The 13025-nt window shown below is 32.5% G+C and overlaps 1 protein-coding gene and 1 pseudogene across 3 annotated transcripts; both read left to right on the top strand.

The window, feature by feature from the left end:
* Window positions 1-13025, top strand: part of LOC107473571 (probable serine/threonine-protein kinase At1g01540) — a 92316-nt pseudogene that overhangs the window by 7110 nt on the left and 72181 nt on the right.
* On the top strand, window positions 3125-9355 carry LOC107473575 (uncharacterized). 3 transcript variants are annotated; one of them, XR_008006204.1, is made up of 9 exons: window positions 3125-3331; window positions 3931-4015; window positions 4123-4255; window positions 4364-4521; window positions 4608-4731; window positions 4836-5018; window positions 5095-5160; window positions 5461-5772; window positions 5976-6652. XR_008006204.1 is itself a non-coding variant. In XM_052258013.1 (8 exons), exons 2-8 carry the CDS (start codon window positions 3936-3938, stop codon window positions 9101-9103), a joined length of 750 nt encoding a protein of 249 aa, XP_052113973.1. In that variant the 5' UTR covers window positions 3125-3331; window positions 3931-3935; the 3' UTR covers window positions 9104-9355. The 3 variants fall into 3 exon arrangements, 2 of the variants coding, with proteins under 2 accessions (XP_052113973.1, XP_052113972.1); XM_052258013.1 differs by lacking the exons at window positions 5461-5772; window positions 5976-6652 and adding an exon at window positions 9098-9355; XM_052258012.1 differs by lacking the exon at window positions 5461-5772.

Consider the following 13025-nt stretch of genomic DNA (forward strand, 5'->3'; position numbering starts at 1 on the left):
ATTTTTATACACATGATATATATTTTTTATATATTATTTTAAAAATATAATGAAACATGAATAATGAATGAGTATGTTATTTTTTTGACTAGCTAATTAATGCAAAATTGAGTACCATTTTTTATTCGATTGAGGTCATCTTCTAATTGGTGAAAGTTTCAATCACTTTAATTAAATCCTGTCTAATCACCTTAATTATTTTCCATAGTGGAGATGTAGAAAATCAAATTAAGATTTATTGCCAAATAATTATTGGATGAATAATAGTAGATTATATTATTTTGGGAAAGTATTTTCGTTATAATTATATCAAATCAATATTTAATTATGATAAAATATGTTAATTATAATTATATCATAGAATTATAATAATTACGATATTTATGTTATATATTTTAATTATTTATGTACGTAAATAAAATAGAAATCAATCAATTTAAATTATCACGGTAAATAATATGTTGTATATTCTTACGATAAATAATCCGTAGATAAAATTTAAATTACACCCGTGCCATATAATCATAATTTATTAATTGGTATAAAATAAAATTAGTAATAGTCTAAATAATTATATCTTAACAAAATATAATTTAAAGTAATGGAATATTTTGTTAAAAGGTAAATCAAATAAATAAGATTGAAAATTATATACCAATGAATATGATTGAATAAATCAATGATTTTGTACTTTAATTAAGTAATTAATGCCCGTGATAATTTTGTACTTTAATTTCGATAATGATTTGTAATAAAATCATTGATTAATTACGATAATGATTTGTAATAAAATTCTAATTTCGATAATGATTTTATTACATTTGCTAATACACGTTCATTATTTAGTAAATCATTAATTTTGTATCTTAATATTTTGACAATTATTACTCAATTAATCAGTTAATTGAATTAATAATAACAATTTTTAATTTCAAATTTTGTATATTAAGTAATCATTAAAAATTGGGTAATAACAATTTACACAAAAAAATTATTGATAAATTCAATTAACCATAAAAAAGATAATATAATAACGGTTTTAGTATATTATTTAGAGCAAGATAAATTATTTCCTCAAATTATATTTTATATAATTATAGTAAATCTCTATAATTAAAGCAATATAAAACTGCTTCATATATAATAATAATAATATACATATAAAATTAAAATTGAAATTAAGATTAACAAAATAATTTAAATATTATTGCAAAATCATATCCTTTATTTAAATCTAATGTCTATTTTAAAAATAATTTTAATTTAATAAATATATGTATTAGATTATATACACGGGTAATAATTGATTTTAAATTAAATAAAGAAATAGTTTAGTAATATTTAAAAAAGATAATTTTAATTTAATAAATATTTATTATCCGTGAAATAATTTCAAAATAATCGTAGTATCTTATCAACATAGTAATAAAATAATTTAAATTCATAATTTCTTTTTGAAAACTATTATTTTGTTATATGAAATTGAAATTGAAATTTAATAATTTCTATTTATATAATTTTTTTCTATTAGTATCAAGTATTTCCATTAAAAATTCATATCATTTGTAATTAGTGTGTGTATATATATAAGTCGTAATAGTCAATTGTTTCAATTATTTTTCATCTACAAAATTCGTACCTTATTCGTATTTCTTTTTCTCTTTATTATTTTTCATACCTAATGGCTACGAATTATGATTCTATCAACAGTATTGCCTGTAGTAGATTATGTAATGAAAAGGTTTGGAAAATAAAGGCAAGGATTATAAGGTTATGGAAAGTTCCATCTAAATTTGACAAGAGTAAGACAGCTTATCTAGAAATGGTTCTCATTGATGATAAGGTAAGTTGATTATTCAAGATGATTTCTTTGAGTAATGCCAGGTCCACTTTGTATATATTTACTGTTCACATTTTAACTTTATTTCATGAATAGACTCTTGGAGGAATCAATCACAGTGCGATTTAATATAGTTGTAAGTGCTAATAGTCTTCGTTTTTAATTTGTTTTGCAGTGTGATAAAATCCATTGTTCAGTGAAGAATTATATGGCAAAGATGTTTGAGAATGATTTGATCGAGGAAAAAGTTTACGTCTTCTCAAATTTTCTGATTGAGGAATCAAGCGGAATTTATCTTCCGACTACACATGCATGTAGAATAACTTTTAAAAAGGAGTCACGTATAGTAAATACGATTGATGATCGTAACATTCCTGACAATCATTTCAATTTTCTCGATCATGCTGATATATTGAGACAAACAAATGAAAAAGCTAACTTATTTGGTGCGTAGTTAATTTGTATTATTATTATTATTATTATTATTATTATTATTATTATTATTATTATTATTATTATTATTATTATTATTATTATTATTGTGTTGTTTCATTTATTTTTTGTCTTTTAATTTCATGATTTTAATTCATCTTTTTTTTTTAAATTAGATGTTATTGGACTCTTAACCGGAAAAGGAGAACTTATATCATGGTCAAAAGCCGGAAAAAGTGGCCATTACATTGTGGTTGATCTCCATGATTTGCAGTATGTGAAGATTTAAAATGTCACAATTAGAATTTGTTTTGTAACAATTGTCTATTCATATGCAAATTTTTTTATTATATATTATTGCTTATTTGTTCTAATTTCTGCCTTTATTTAGAAATGAGGAAAAAATTAGATGCACACTATGGGATCAATTTGCAACTCAACTACTAAATTATCTACGTGATCACCAGGCAACTGAATATATAGTTATTATCCAATTTGCAAAATTCAACAAAGGCATTGGTAAGCATATTAATTTAACCTTTTATTTGACATATTTATTTATATTATATTTGTAATCATGTTATAATTGTTTTTATAAATATTTTTTCCTTCATTTATAAATATTTTAAAAAAATACTATTAATATTAACATGTGATGTATTAAATAGAAACTTTAAAAGTAACAATAGCCTTTGAAAAAAAAAAAAGTAATGGAAACAAATATTACAAGAAATATATCTATACAGCTCTTTTTGTTTATTTATTTATTTTTTTTCGTATACGGGTCACAGTCCAAGTGCAAACTATTTACCCCAAAAACTCACTATCCCACCTAAGCCCAATCACAAACAAATCAAACACTATCTAATCTAGCCATTAAGTGATTCAACTACCTCACCTACCCTCCTCATTCTTCCTTCCCCTCCTCCCGTAACAGCTTTTCAATTACTCGAAATTGAAGCCCGTCGCGTGTAATGCAAAACGCATGATGGATTATTCCTTTTGGGGTTTCTTCAGATGATTGTAGATGGTTTGGGAGTTCAACATTAGGCTTAAAAGGTTTGTTTTTTATTTAGTAATCGGACACCCATTTGATGCTTTTGTGAGATTGCCCAATCAGACTGTGTTTCTAAGTTTATAGACTAACTTTGCTGCTAATCTTTGAGCTTTCATGAACAATTTGTCTTAAAAAAATGGTGATTTCCAGTTCAGTTGACTGTAGGAATTTAAGGGATTTGTTTGATATAACTTTCTTTGTTTTAGTCTCCAAGTTTTTTCTTGATCATTGTAAAACGTTCATAAATCAAAATTTTTCCAGGTTGATTTTACAGCATTTTATTACCGAGTGTGTACTGGAAAATAATTGTTCGGTTGCATAATTTCTCATTAGATTCACCATCTTAAATTGGTCAATTTGGTTCAAATTCAGATTTTATTTTTGTTTTTGTTTTTTTTTTGCTCTTATTGCAGCAGGTGTTCTCAGGTTTTTATTGTGAGTTGCAAAATGAATGTCGCAAACTCTCAATACTTTTGTCATCCTCTTCGTTGTGTTTTTGACTCTGTTAATGTACTGTTAGTTTTGGCTCATTTGAAAATATTTCTGGTAAAGTATTCTTCATTTTGATAGTCTAATGTTGTTATTCTTTGTGTAATGCAAGCAAAAATGGGAGTCTCAAATACAACATATAACTCTGTGTTGATGATCAATGCTGATCTGGAAGAAGTTAAAAAATTCAGACAAAGGTTAGAATTTTTTTTGGTTTTTTAAGATTACAGTTGTATTGTAGGTATAGCTGTGTATGGTTGCATCTTCAACATTGTAATGCAAATTTTATTTTGTGTGAATAAAGGATAATGGCTATTGAGACAGGGACACCAACACCAGTTGCACGCATTGAGAAAAGAGCTGCATATTCAGAGGAAGATGATTTTTTGAATAAGACTCCGTATAAACCAATTTCTGAGATAAGGGATCTTATAGAGGTTTCTATGTAACTTGATAACATTCTAAAATTTTCTTATGCCATATTTTTTTGTGTAGTGTAATCATTCGGTGACACTGTTTTTGTTGATTAAATTATGGAATTTCAGAAAACGGTTTGTGTGACCATTGGAGTAGTGAAGGATTTTTCTCCGGGAAAGTCTTGGTGGTACAAGAGTTGCAACATTTGTCCTTTGGCTATGAGAGAAGTAGGGGATGGTTACAAGTGTTCTAGGTGCAATGCTGAATCACAGAATTTTACTCCAAGGTGTGCATTATTTTTCAAATAATGTCTAATTATTCCAGTTTTTATTCAGTGAGATACACGATAATATATTTTTTCCTTATTTATAGGTATTCATTAAATTTGAAAGTTGCTGATGAAGAATCCTATGCATCATTCATCGTGTATGAAACTGTTGGTAGTGAATACTTACAAATTTCTGCTGAAGATCTGAGGACAAAACATATACTGAGGGTACTAAAAAATTTTCGTATCTGTATGCTATTTGTGAACATTATAACTCATGTACTAACATTTGTTTGTTGACACTTACTGTTTTTCATCTCAATTCAATATAGGGTGGGAACAGGATTGAATTTCCTGAAGAGTTAAGTAAATTCAAGAATAAAACTTTCCTTTTCAAAGTTTCTGTGAAGTTGGAGAACATCAATTCTTTCCAACCGGTTTCTATCACAGTCATGAAGTTGTGTCACGACGAGGCCATAATCAGTTCTTTCAAACAGAAGTACAGTATTGACCAGGTATCTTATCCTTAGAGTAGGCACGATATATATGTAATTTTTTATTATACTCATTTTGTTTAAAATATTTCATTAGGATGCCTTCTTCCCTGCAAATTCTGATGTGATAACACTTCCGGCTGATTACTCAGATATTAATAAGGTGAATAATTTTACCCGAAATTTTTTTTGTCAATTTAATTTTTACAAGATTATTTATCCAATTCATGTCTGTGAGAAAGGGTATGTGACAACATTAACATTATTAAACCATTCAGCTATTTACAAAATATTGAATTAATTGGCAGGATATAATGTACATCTCTTATTAACATAGATGTGTTTATCCCTTATATTTAAATGATATATAAAAAACCCCAACTTCAGGTGCACTTTCCTTATAATAAGTAGCGGGGACTCTCTGAAAAAAAATCTTCCCTAACCATGTGCTTGTGGCATGCAGGTCCAAGTGAAAAGCTTGAGACTGAGTGGTTAAAGTCGAGATCCAAAGCAAAAAGAGTGTGCTTAAGAGATCTAGACACCTCTAACTGGGGACTCTAGCAAAGCTGAGTCACAATCTGAAAAGGTTCACCCAGTCATGTGTCTATGGCATTTATGTATCCGGTGGTAATACTGGAAAACAAAGTGCTTAGGGCCACGGCCAAAACTCATAAAAGTAGTTGTGTTCAAGAATTAAAATACTTAACTAGGAGAATCAATAACACTATCCGAAATTCTAAGTTCCTAGAGAAGCCAATCATTCTGAACTTCAAAGGTAAAAGTGAGATGCCAAAATTGTTCAGAAGCAAAAAGCTATAAGTCCTGCTCATCTAATTAGAATTAATATTCATTGATATTTTGAGATTTGGTAGTTTTTAGTATGATCTAGTTATTTTTAGGGATGTTTTCATTAGTTTTTATGCTAAATTTACATTTCTGGACTTTACTATGAGTTTGTATGTTTTTCTATGATTTCAGGTATTTTCTGGCTGAAATTGAGGGACCTGAGCAAAACTCTGATAAGAAGGCTGACAAAGGACTGCTGATGCTGTTGGATTCTGACCTTCCTGCACTCAAAATGAATTTTCTGGAGCTACAGAACTCCAAATTGCGCGCTCTCAACGACGTTGGAAAGTAGACATCCAGAACTTTCCAAAAATATATAATAGTTCATACTTTATTCGAGATTAGATGATGTAAACTGGCGCTCAACGCCAGTTCCATGCTGCATTCTGGAGTCAAACGCCAGAAACACGTCACGAACCAGAGTTGAACGCCAAAAATACGTTACAACTTGGAGATCAACTCCAAGATAAGCCTCAGCTCGTGTAAAGATCAAGCTCATCCTAAACATATACCAAGTGGGCCCCGGAAGTGGATTTATGCATCAATTACTTACTTCTGTAAACCCTAGTAGCTAGTTTAGTATAAATAGAACTTTTTACTAGTGTATTAGACGTCTTTTAATTATCCAGTCTTTTGACTATCTAGTCTCTTGACCATTCGGTCTTTCATGGGGGCTGGCCATTCGGCCATGCCTGGACCTTCATCACTTATGTATTTTCAACGGTGGAGTTTCTACACACCATAGATTAAGGGTGTGGAGCTCTGCTATACCTCAAGTTTTAATGCAATTACTACTATTTTCTATTCAATTTGATTCATTCTTGTTCTAAGATACCATTCGTACCTCAACCTGATGGATGTGATGATCCGTGACACTCATCATCATCCATCCTTATGAACGCGTGCCTGACAACCACTTCCGTTCTACAAGCGAAAGCTAGAGTGCGTATCTCTTGGATTCCTGATGCACGACGCATGGTTGCCCCTCGCCTGACAACTGAGCCTTCCATTCTGTGAGATCAGAGTCTTCGTGGTATAAGCTAGAATTGATGGCAGCATTCATGAGAATCCGGAAAGTCTAAACCTTGTCTGTGGTATTCCGAGTAGGATTCTGGGATTGAATGACTATGACGAGCTTCAAACTCGCAATGGTTGGGCGTAATGACAAACGCAAAAGAATCAATAGATTTTATTCCGACATGATCGAGAACCGACAGATGATTAGTCGTGCCGTGACAAAGCATTTGGACCTTTTTCATTGAGAGGATGGGATGTAGCCATTGACAACGGTGATGCCCTACATACAACTTTCCATAGAAAGGAGTGACAAAGATTGGATAAAAGCAGTAGGAAAGCAGAGATTCAGAAGGAACACAGCACCTCCATACACTTGTCTGAAATTCCCACTATTGAATTACATGAGTAACTCTATCTTTATTTTCTATTTATTTATTATTAATATTCGAAAACCCAATAATCAATTATTATCCGCCTGACTGAGATTTACAAGATGACCATAGCTTGCTTCATACTAACAATCTCTGTGGGATCGACCCTTACTCACGTAAGGTTTATTACTTGGACGACCCAGTACACTTGCTGGTTAGTTGAGCGAAGTTGTGAGGTTATGTTTAGACCATGGTATTGAGCACCAAGCTTTTGGAGCCATTACTGGGGCAATCAATTTCGAACAACAATTTAAGTATGAATCACAATTTCATCCACCATTGCCACCATCGTCGCCACTGTTGACATGAGAAGAGAGGGAGATCTGAGAGTGATATCCGAGACAGAGAGAAGGGAGAAGATGCAGCGGCGCTGGTGGGCCTCATCGCCGCTGTCGCCGTACTTGCCAAGTCACCGTCGGGTAGCTGTCGCCACCTTGCTGCTGCTTTGCCGCCACCACGCTCTGCCGCATCACCACTGAACTTGCCAAGCCGCCGTTGCACACTAGAGGAAAGAGAGATCAAGTAGAGACAGAGAGCAGTGACGCTGCCATCGCTGTTGGGGCTGTCGCGGTGGTTGCCGTCATCACTGAAGGAGCTCGTCGCTGAGCTGCTGTGTCACCACCGGAGGAGAACTCGTCGGAAAGCTGCTGTCCTATCCGGCTGTGCTCTATCTTCCATTCTTCCTTCACTGGTTCCGCCATTATCCTTACCCTTTGAAAACGTCCTAGGAAGCGTTTCACACCTCTTTCAGTTCTGTTTCACCACCGTTCTAGCCTGGTTAGTGGTTGTTCTGTTTTGTTTTCGTTTTCTCTATTGTTTTACCATAGTTGTTGATGTTGTCGTCGTTGCTCTGCTTTTAGCCGTTCGTCACTTCTGTTCTGTTGTGCCTCTGTTCGCTGTTTTGCTTGCCTATTGGAGCTGCGGCTGCCTCCGTCCAAATTTTGCGCTCTTTTGTACCCTTTAGTTCGGTACTCCGGGTTTGGTATCTTCAGTCCCTTGAGACTAAGTTGTGAGTAGGCTTTACATTTATATTATTTGGCTTTACATCTATAATTATTTTGATATATGCTGCTTGAATTTATGACTATACTTACAAGTTATTAACAAAGGATTTGAATTTGATTTTAATAATGGATTTATTAGGACTAAATATTATTTTTGCGAAATTCGAATTTTTAATCTGCACATGAGACTATATACATGTTTGATGAAATTTTGTATTATTTTAGAATATTCGATTTTATTGAATATGTGCTTTTGAAACATTAAAGTATTGTGAATACTCACTCATATACTATGAATTTGTAAAGTATATTTGACATTTCATATGATTGAAAAGGATTTTTGATAAGAAAGTATTATTTGATTTGATTTGATACTGTATATATTTGAAAGATCAAAGATTGGTTGTATTTGAAATTATATATTTTTAATTGGTTTGGGAGGCTCGTATTAGAAAACCGTAGTTAATGGCGGTTATGACGTTAACCTAGAAGCATTTGGCTCAGACCTCAGTTAGCAGGGGCATTGCTAGTCTAACGTGTAGGCCACACGTTGGATCTGTTATTCCGTATAGACACACTAGAGGAAAGGGCTACCCTTAGAGGTGGAGCCGCCCAAGTGTGGACTATTTGATTTGATTTCTGTATGAGAACTCCCTTATTGATTCACTTATTCATATAAATTATTATTTTCTAACTAAAATTATTTTCATAATAATATTTAGATGGTCTCATGTGAATTATAGATGTACTGTCTAGTCACTAAGTTGCAAAACTCACCCCTTTTTTAAAAAATATTTTTCAGGAATAAGTACTTGATTATGTGAGCATTTCTATTCAAGAATAATGATCTGCAATGGGTTCTATTCCTTGTTGAGCTCTTAGACGTCATCTGCTCCATATGTCACAGGCAGGATCCATCTATATTTATTTATTTATTTTTGTTAAATTATGTAATTATTCATTCTAGAAAGTGTAAATTTATAAAAAATTATTTGTAACCTTTTTATTTATCTTATATTCGAATCTGTTAGGCTTGCTAGGGAACTCTTTTTCCTGAGCGCCAGTCATGGCTCATTTTGGGCTGTGAAACTTGTACAAGGACACAAATACATCAACAAAATGAAACCAACGAAACACAAGGGCAAAACTTCACCAGCATAGCAGTTGCTGTTTACAAACTTTCTGGTAGTTCTATCAGAGAGCTCAGATTGCAATCACAACTCTGAATTGAAGAACTATGAGTGAAGAATCTCCAGTTAGTCAAGAAAAGATTAGGCCGTCTGATTCTTCACTTGATCGGGTTAATATACCAAGGGGAATGTAGAGAGACACTCCAAAAATTGTTTTGCCTGGGCCTCACATATAGGAAAATGATCAGAATTTGTTTGATAAATACACAATGATGTGTCCAACATTGTTGCCTTCCTTTTTAGCTTCAAAAACAGAACTGAAAGAGACAAATTCAGCTTTAGGAAAATTTGACATCAAAATAATAATACTACAATGGTAAATTTTATGAAAGTACTTACATGCTCACCAAGTTGCAATGGCCATAGAAGCTGCATAAAGCACATTTTCATGGTTGAATCTATAAAGAAAACAGATCCATCTATCTCTTCAGCCCCTGGAAAATATATTTGAGTTGGTATCTAAAAGAGACGCTACGAGATAGTGCAATTTAAAATATTAATACCTGTGGGATCCATCAAGTTTATAGTTACCTTCATAGAGAGTTTATCTGCAACTCTTCTTGCAGCATTCTCCGACACTCTCAAATATGAAGTAGTAATAGAGAGGAAGGCAGCTTTTCTCCTTCCATATTCTCCAACTTGAAGTAAATTATAAAGAGAAATAGGGTAATTATACCAACCTGAAGTTAAAATAGAAATCTCCTCTTCTGATCCCTATATATTAGTCCAGTTTACCACATTGAAAGAACTTGTAGATTGAATGAAGGTAATGTAAATATGGTTTCTATTGTATAAGATTATGTGCTGATAGCTCATCATATAATCATACATGGCAAAACCAGTAAATTTGATTCATTCATTTGTTTAATACATCTAAAGAAATTCTTAAAAGTTCTGGATACACAACAATGAATTCTTGTCTTCCTCTTTAAATTGTGGCAGCATGAGAAACATAAAGATTATCAAAACTCATCACCAATACGCTCGAGCTTATCAAAACCTTAAATCCACAGGGACTTAAGAGATGGCATCTGCCCAAGTGAAGGCAACATGCAGCAATTCTTGCAATACACCAGAGATGCACGTGTCATGTTTTGGTAAGAGGAATGCCCAAACCAATCTGGAAATACCTCTGTATCCATCAATTGCCAACTCTTTCAAGCCATGGTGTGGTCGCAGGCTGTCGAGGATATCTCTTTCCGTTTGTGTGCTTGAAACCATATCATCATATGAACACCATTTCAACAATAAGTAGTCAATTTGCTTTTTGTCTATTATCCTTGCACTCCTTGCTTCTTTGCCTTCAACATCATTTTCAACTTCTTAATCTCAAATGTTCCACGAAGATTCACAAGCTCTCCTAATTCTTGGATTCCATTCTCTTCTTGTCTTTCCATGACAAAATCACTTGAGAATTGCAACTCTTTCAATTTGCTTATTCCTCCATGCATTTCTTTCAAAGGAGTTTTTCTAATATCAAGATGCAGTAGTACATTCATACAACATTAGTGTTTGTAGATTTACAAGTTGCACAGTGACTCTGGCAATGTCTTAATATTAGTCCATGAGATATCCAAATAGCGTAGATGAATCAATTCACCTATTGAATCAGGCAATACATCAAGTTTATCAAATGATAAAACTCTCAAGTATTTAAACGTTGATGCTATGCTTTCCAATGTAGCAATGGAATTAAAATTTTGAGACTGAACGATTCAATTTTCCAAATAACTTCTACTTTGTCATGTATAGTATTTTTTTTCCTTACTTTATATATTTTCACCGTAGGAGTTGTTTGTTTAATCTTTAGGTAAGATTGTTGATATACATCTTCATCTTCCGATGTTCTGTGCAATAGACACATGATAAAAGAAAAGTTTCCAGCAACATAACGCAACAAGAAGCCAAGTTGAGAAATGTGGTTTATAGATATTGATTATTATCACCATCATTATTATTTTTGGTATATTGATTTTTGCTTGGATTATAATTGGGACATGCCACTATGGTTTAAGTACAGCATTAGTGACCCTCTAATGAAGATTTACTAGTAAAAGAAACGCTACTTGTGACATTCCTGGATCTTGATCAGCCAAGCCAACTCTTATTTAAAGTATTTTAACAACTGATAATGCCGTGGAAGTACTTAATGAACTGAATTTCCTTTTGGAAGAACATGATTCTTAACTTTCATTTATTCAAGGAAAATTGGGTATATGCCAAGAGATTATTAGTTCTTGTAAATACCCCTGCAAGCTGCAAACATTTCAAGGTAATTAACAGTTGATGCATTATATTCAGTTCTAATTATAAACATCGTTCTTAATAAATATTCTTGAGTTGAGTACAACAACCAAATTGAATTTGGTTTCCTTCGGTTATATGGTATATTCAACCAAGCTAGAAACCAAGATTTTTCCTCCTCATGTGCACCTTTGGAAACATTAAGCTACTAGATTACCATATTCCAAGAGAATAATGCATGCTTCACATGCTTTCTACACAAGATTAAGATTGGTGAACTGTATTATCTCTAAGGAGATGTGTCAAATGGCTTAGACTATAGAAACTTGGAAGAAAAGAAACCAACTATAAAATCACAAAGCACAAAGCTGAATAATAATAATAATAATGTTGAACACAGTTAGGACCACTAAATACAGTAATGTTAATGCCAGACAGCTAGAAATTAGTTAATAATTTTGACATAGGAGGAGTATTTGTACTATATCTCACATGAGTGTCTTGAGAGCGCTTGTTCACCCATTTAGACTTGTCACTTTTAAGTGTGTGGGTTTCTTTGAAGACCTCCTCGTGGGTTGGTGTACGGCCCAACTGCTTCTTCTGTTCCACATGAAATACAAAATAAGAAAAATTTTACATAAATAGATGTCTATTAAATAAGATCTAAAGCCACTTAAATTATATTACCATCCTCTCTATAGTTGAGCTCAATGGAATAGAACCACCGCAATGGACAGAACCACCTAAGAGTGACGCTCGATTCTCTCTTGCTTCTTTCCTTATATTTTTCCATTTCTCATCTGTTTCCCAATACCTTTCCAACACCTTTTTGTAAGCAGGAATTAGCCATTCGTGGGTTGTATCCACACCCTCACGGATATCTGACATCATTTGGCTAAATCGCTTACTTGTCCTATACTTGAAAGCCCTCCAGAAAAACTCATCATCATCATCATCAATAAGAAAGTGGCTCTGCACATACTCATCAAGTTGCTACTTATAAGATTCAAATCACATGAACAATATTCAATCCAAAATAATTTTATTCAACCCAACACTTTTACCTTCCATTCCTTAAACCAAAGCTTCTTTGTCGGAAGAGGGACATCTCCAAACTTTTTGTACGGTTTATCATATCGTTTCTTGATGATCTCTGTAATCTTCTGAGAACCAGGAGGGAAAGGTAACCAACTGATAATTTCATAAAGAATTGACAAGTTAGGAAACTAAAAAAATAGTTTTAAGTCATTAGCACTTTAATTTGAAATTAAAATATAGTAGTAAACACATTTAGAT

The sequence above is a fragment of the Arachis duranensis genome, chromosome 2 (assembly GCF_000817695.3).
Source record: "Arachis duranensis cultivar V14167 chromosome 2, aradu.V14167.gnm2.J7QH, whole genome shotgun sequence".
Taxonomy (NCBI): Eukaryota; Viridiplantae; Streptophyta; class Magnoliopsida; order Fabales; family Fabaceae; genus Arachis; species Arachis duranensis.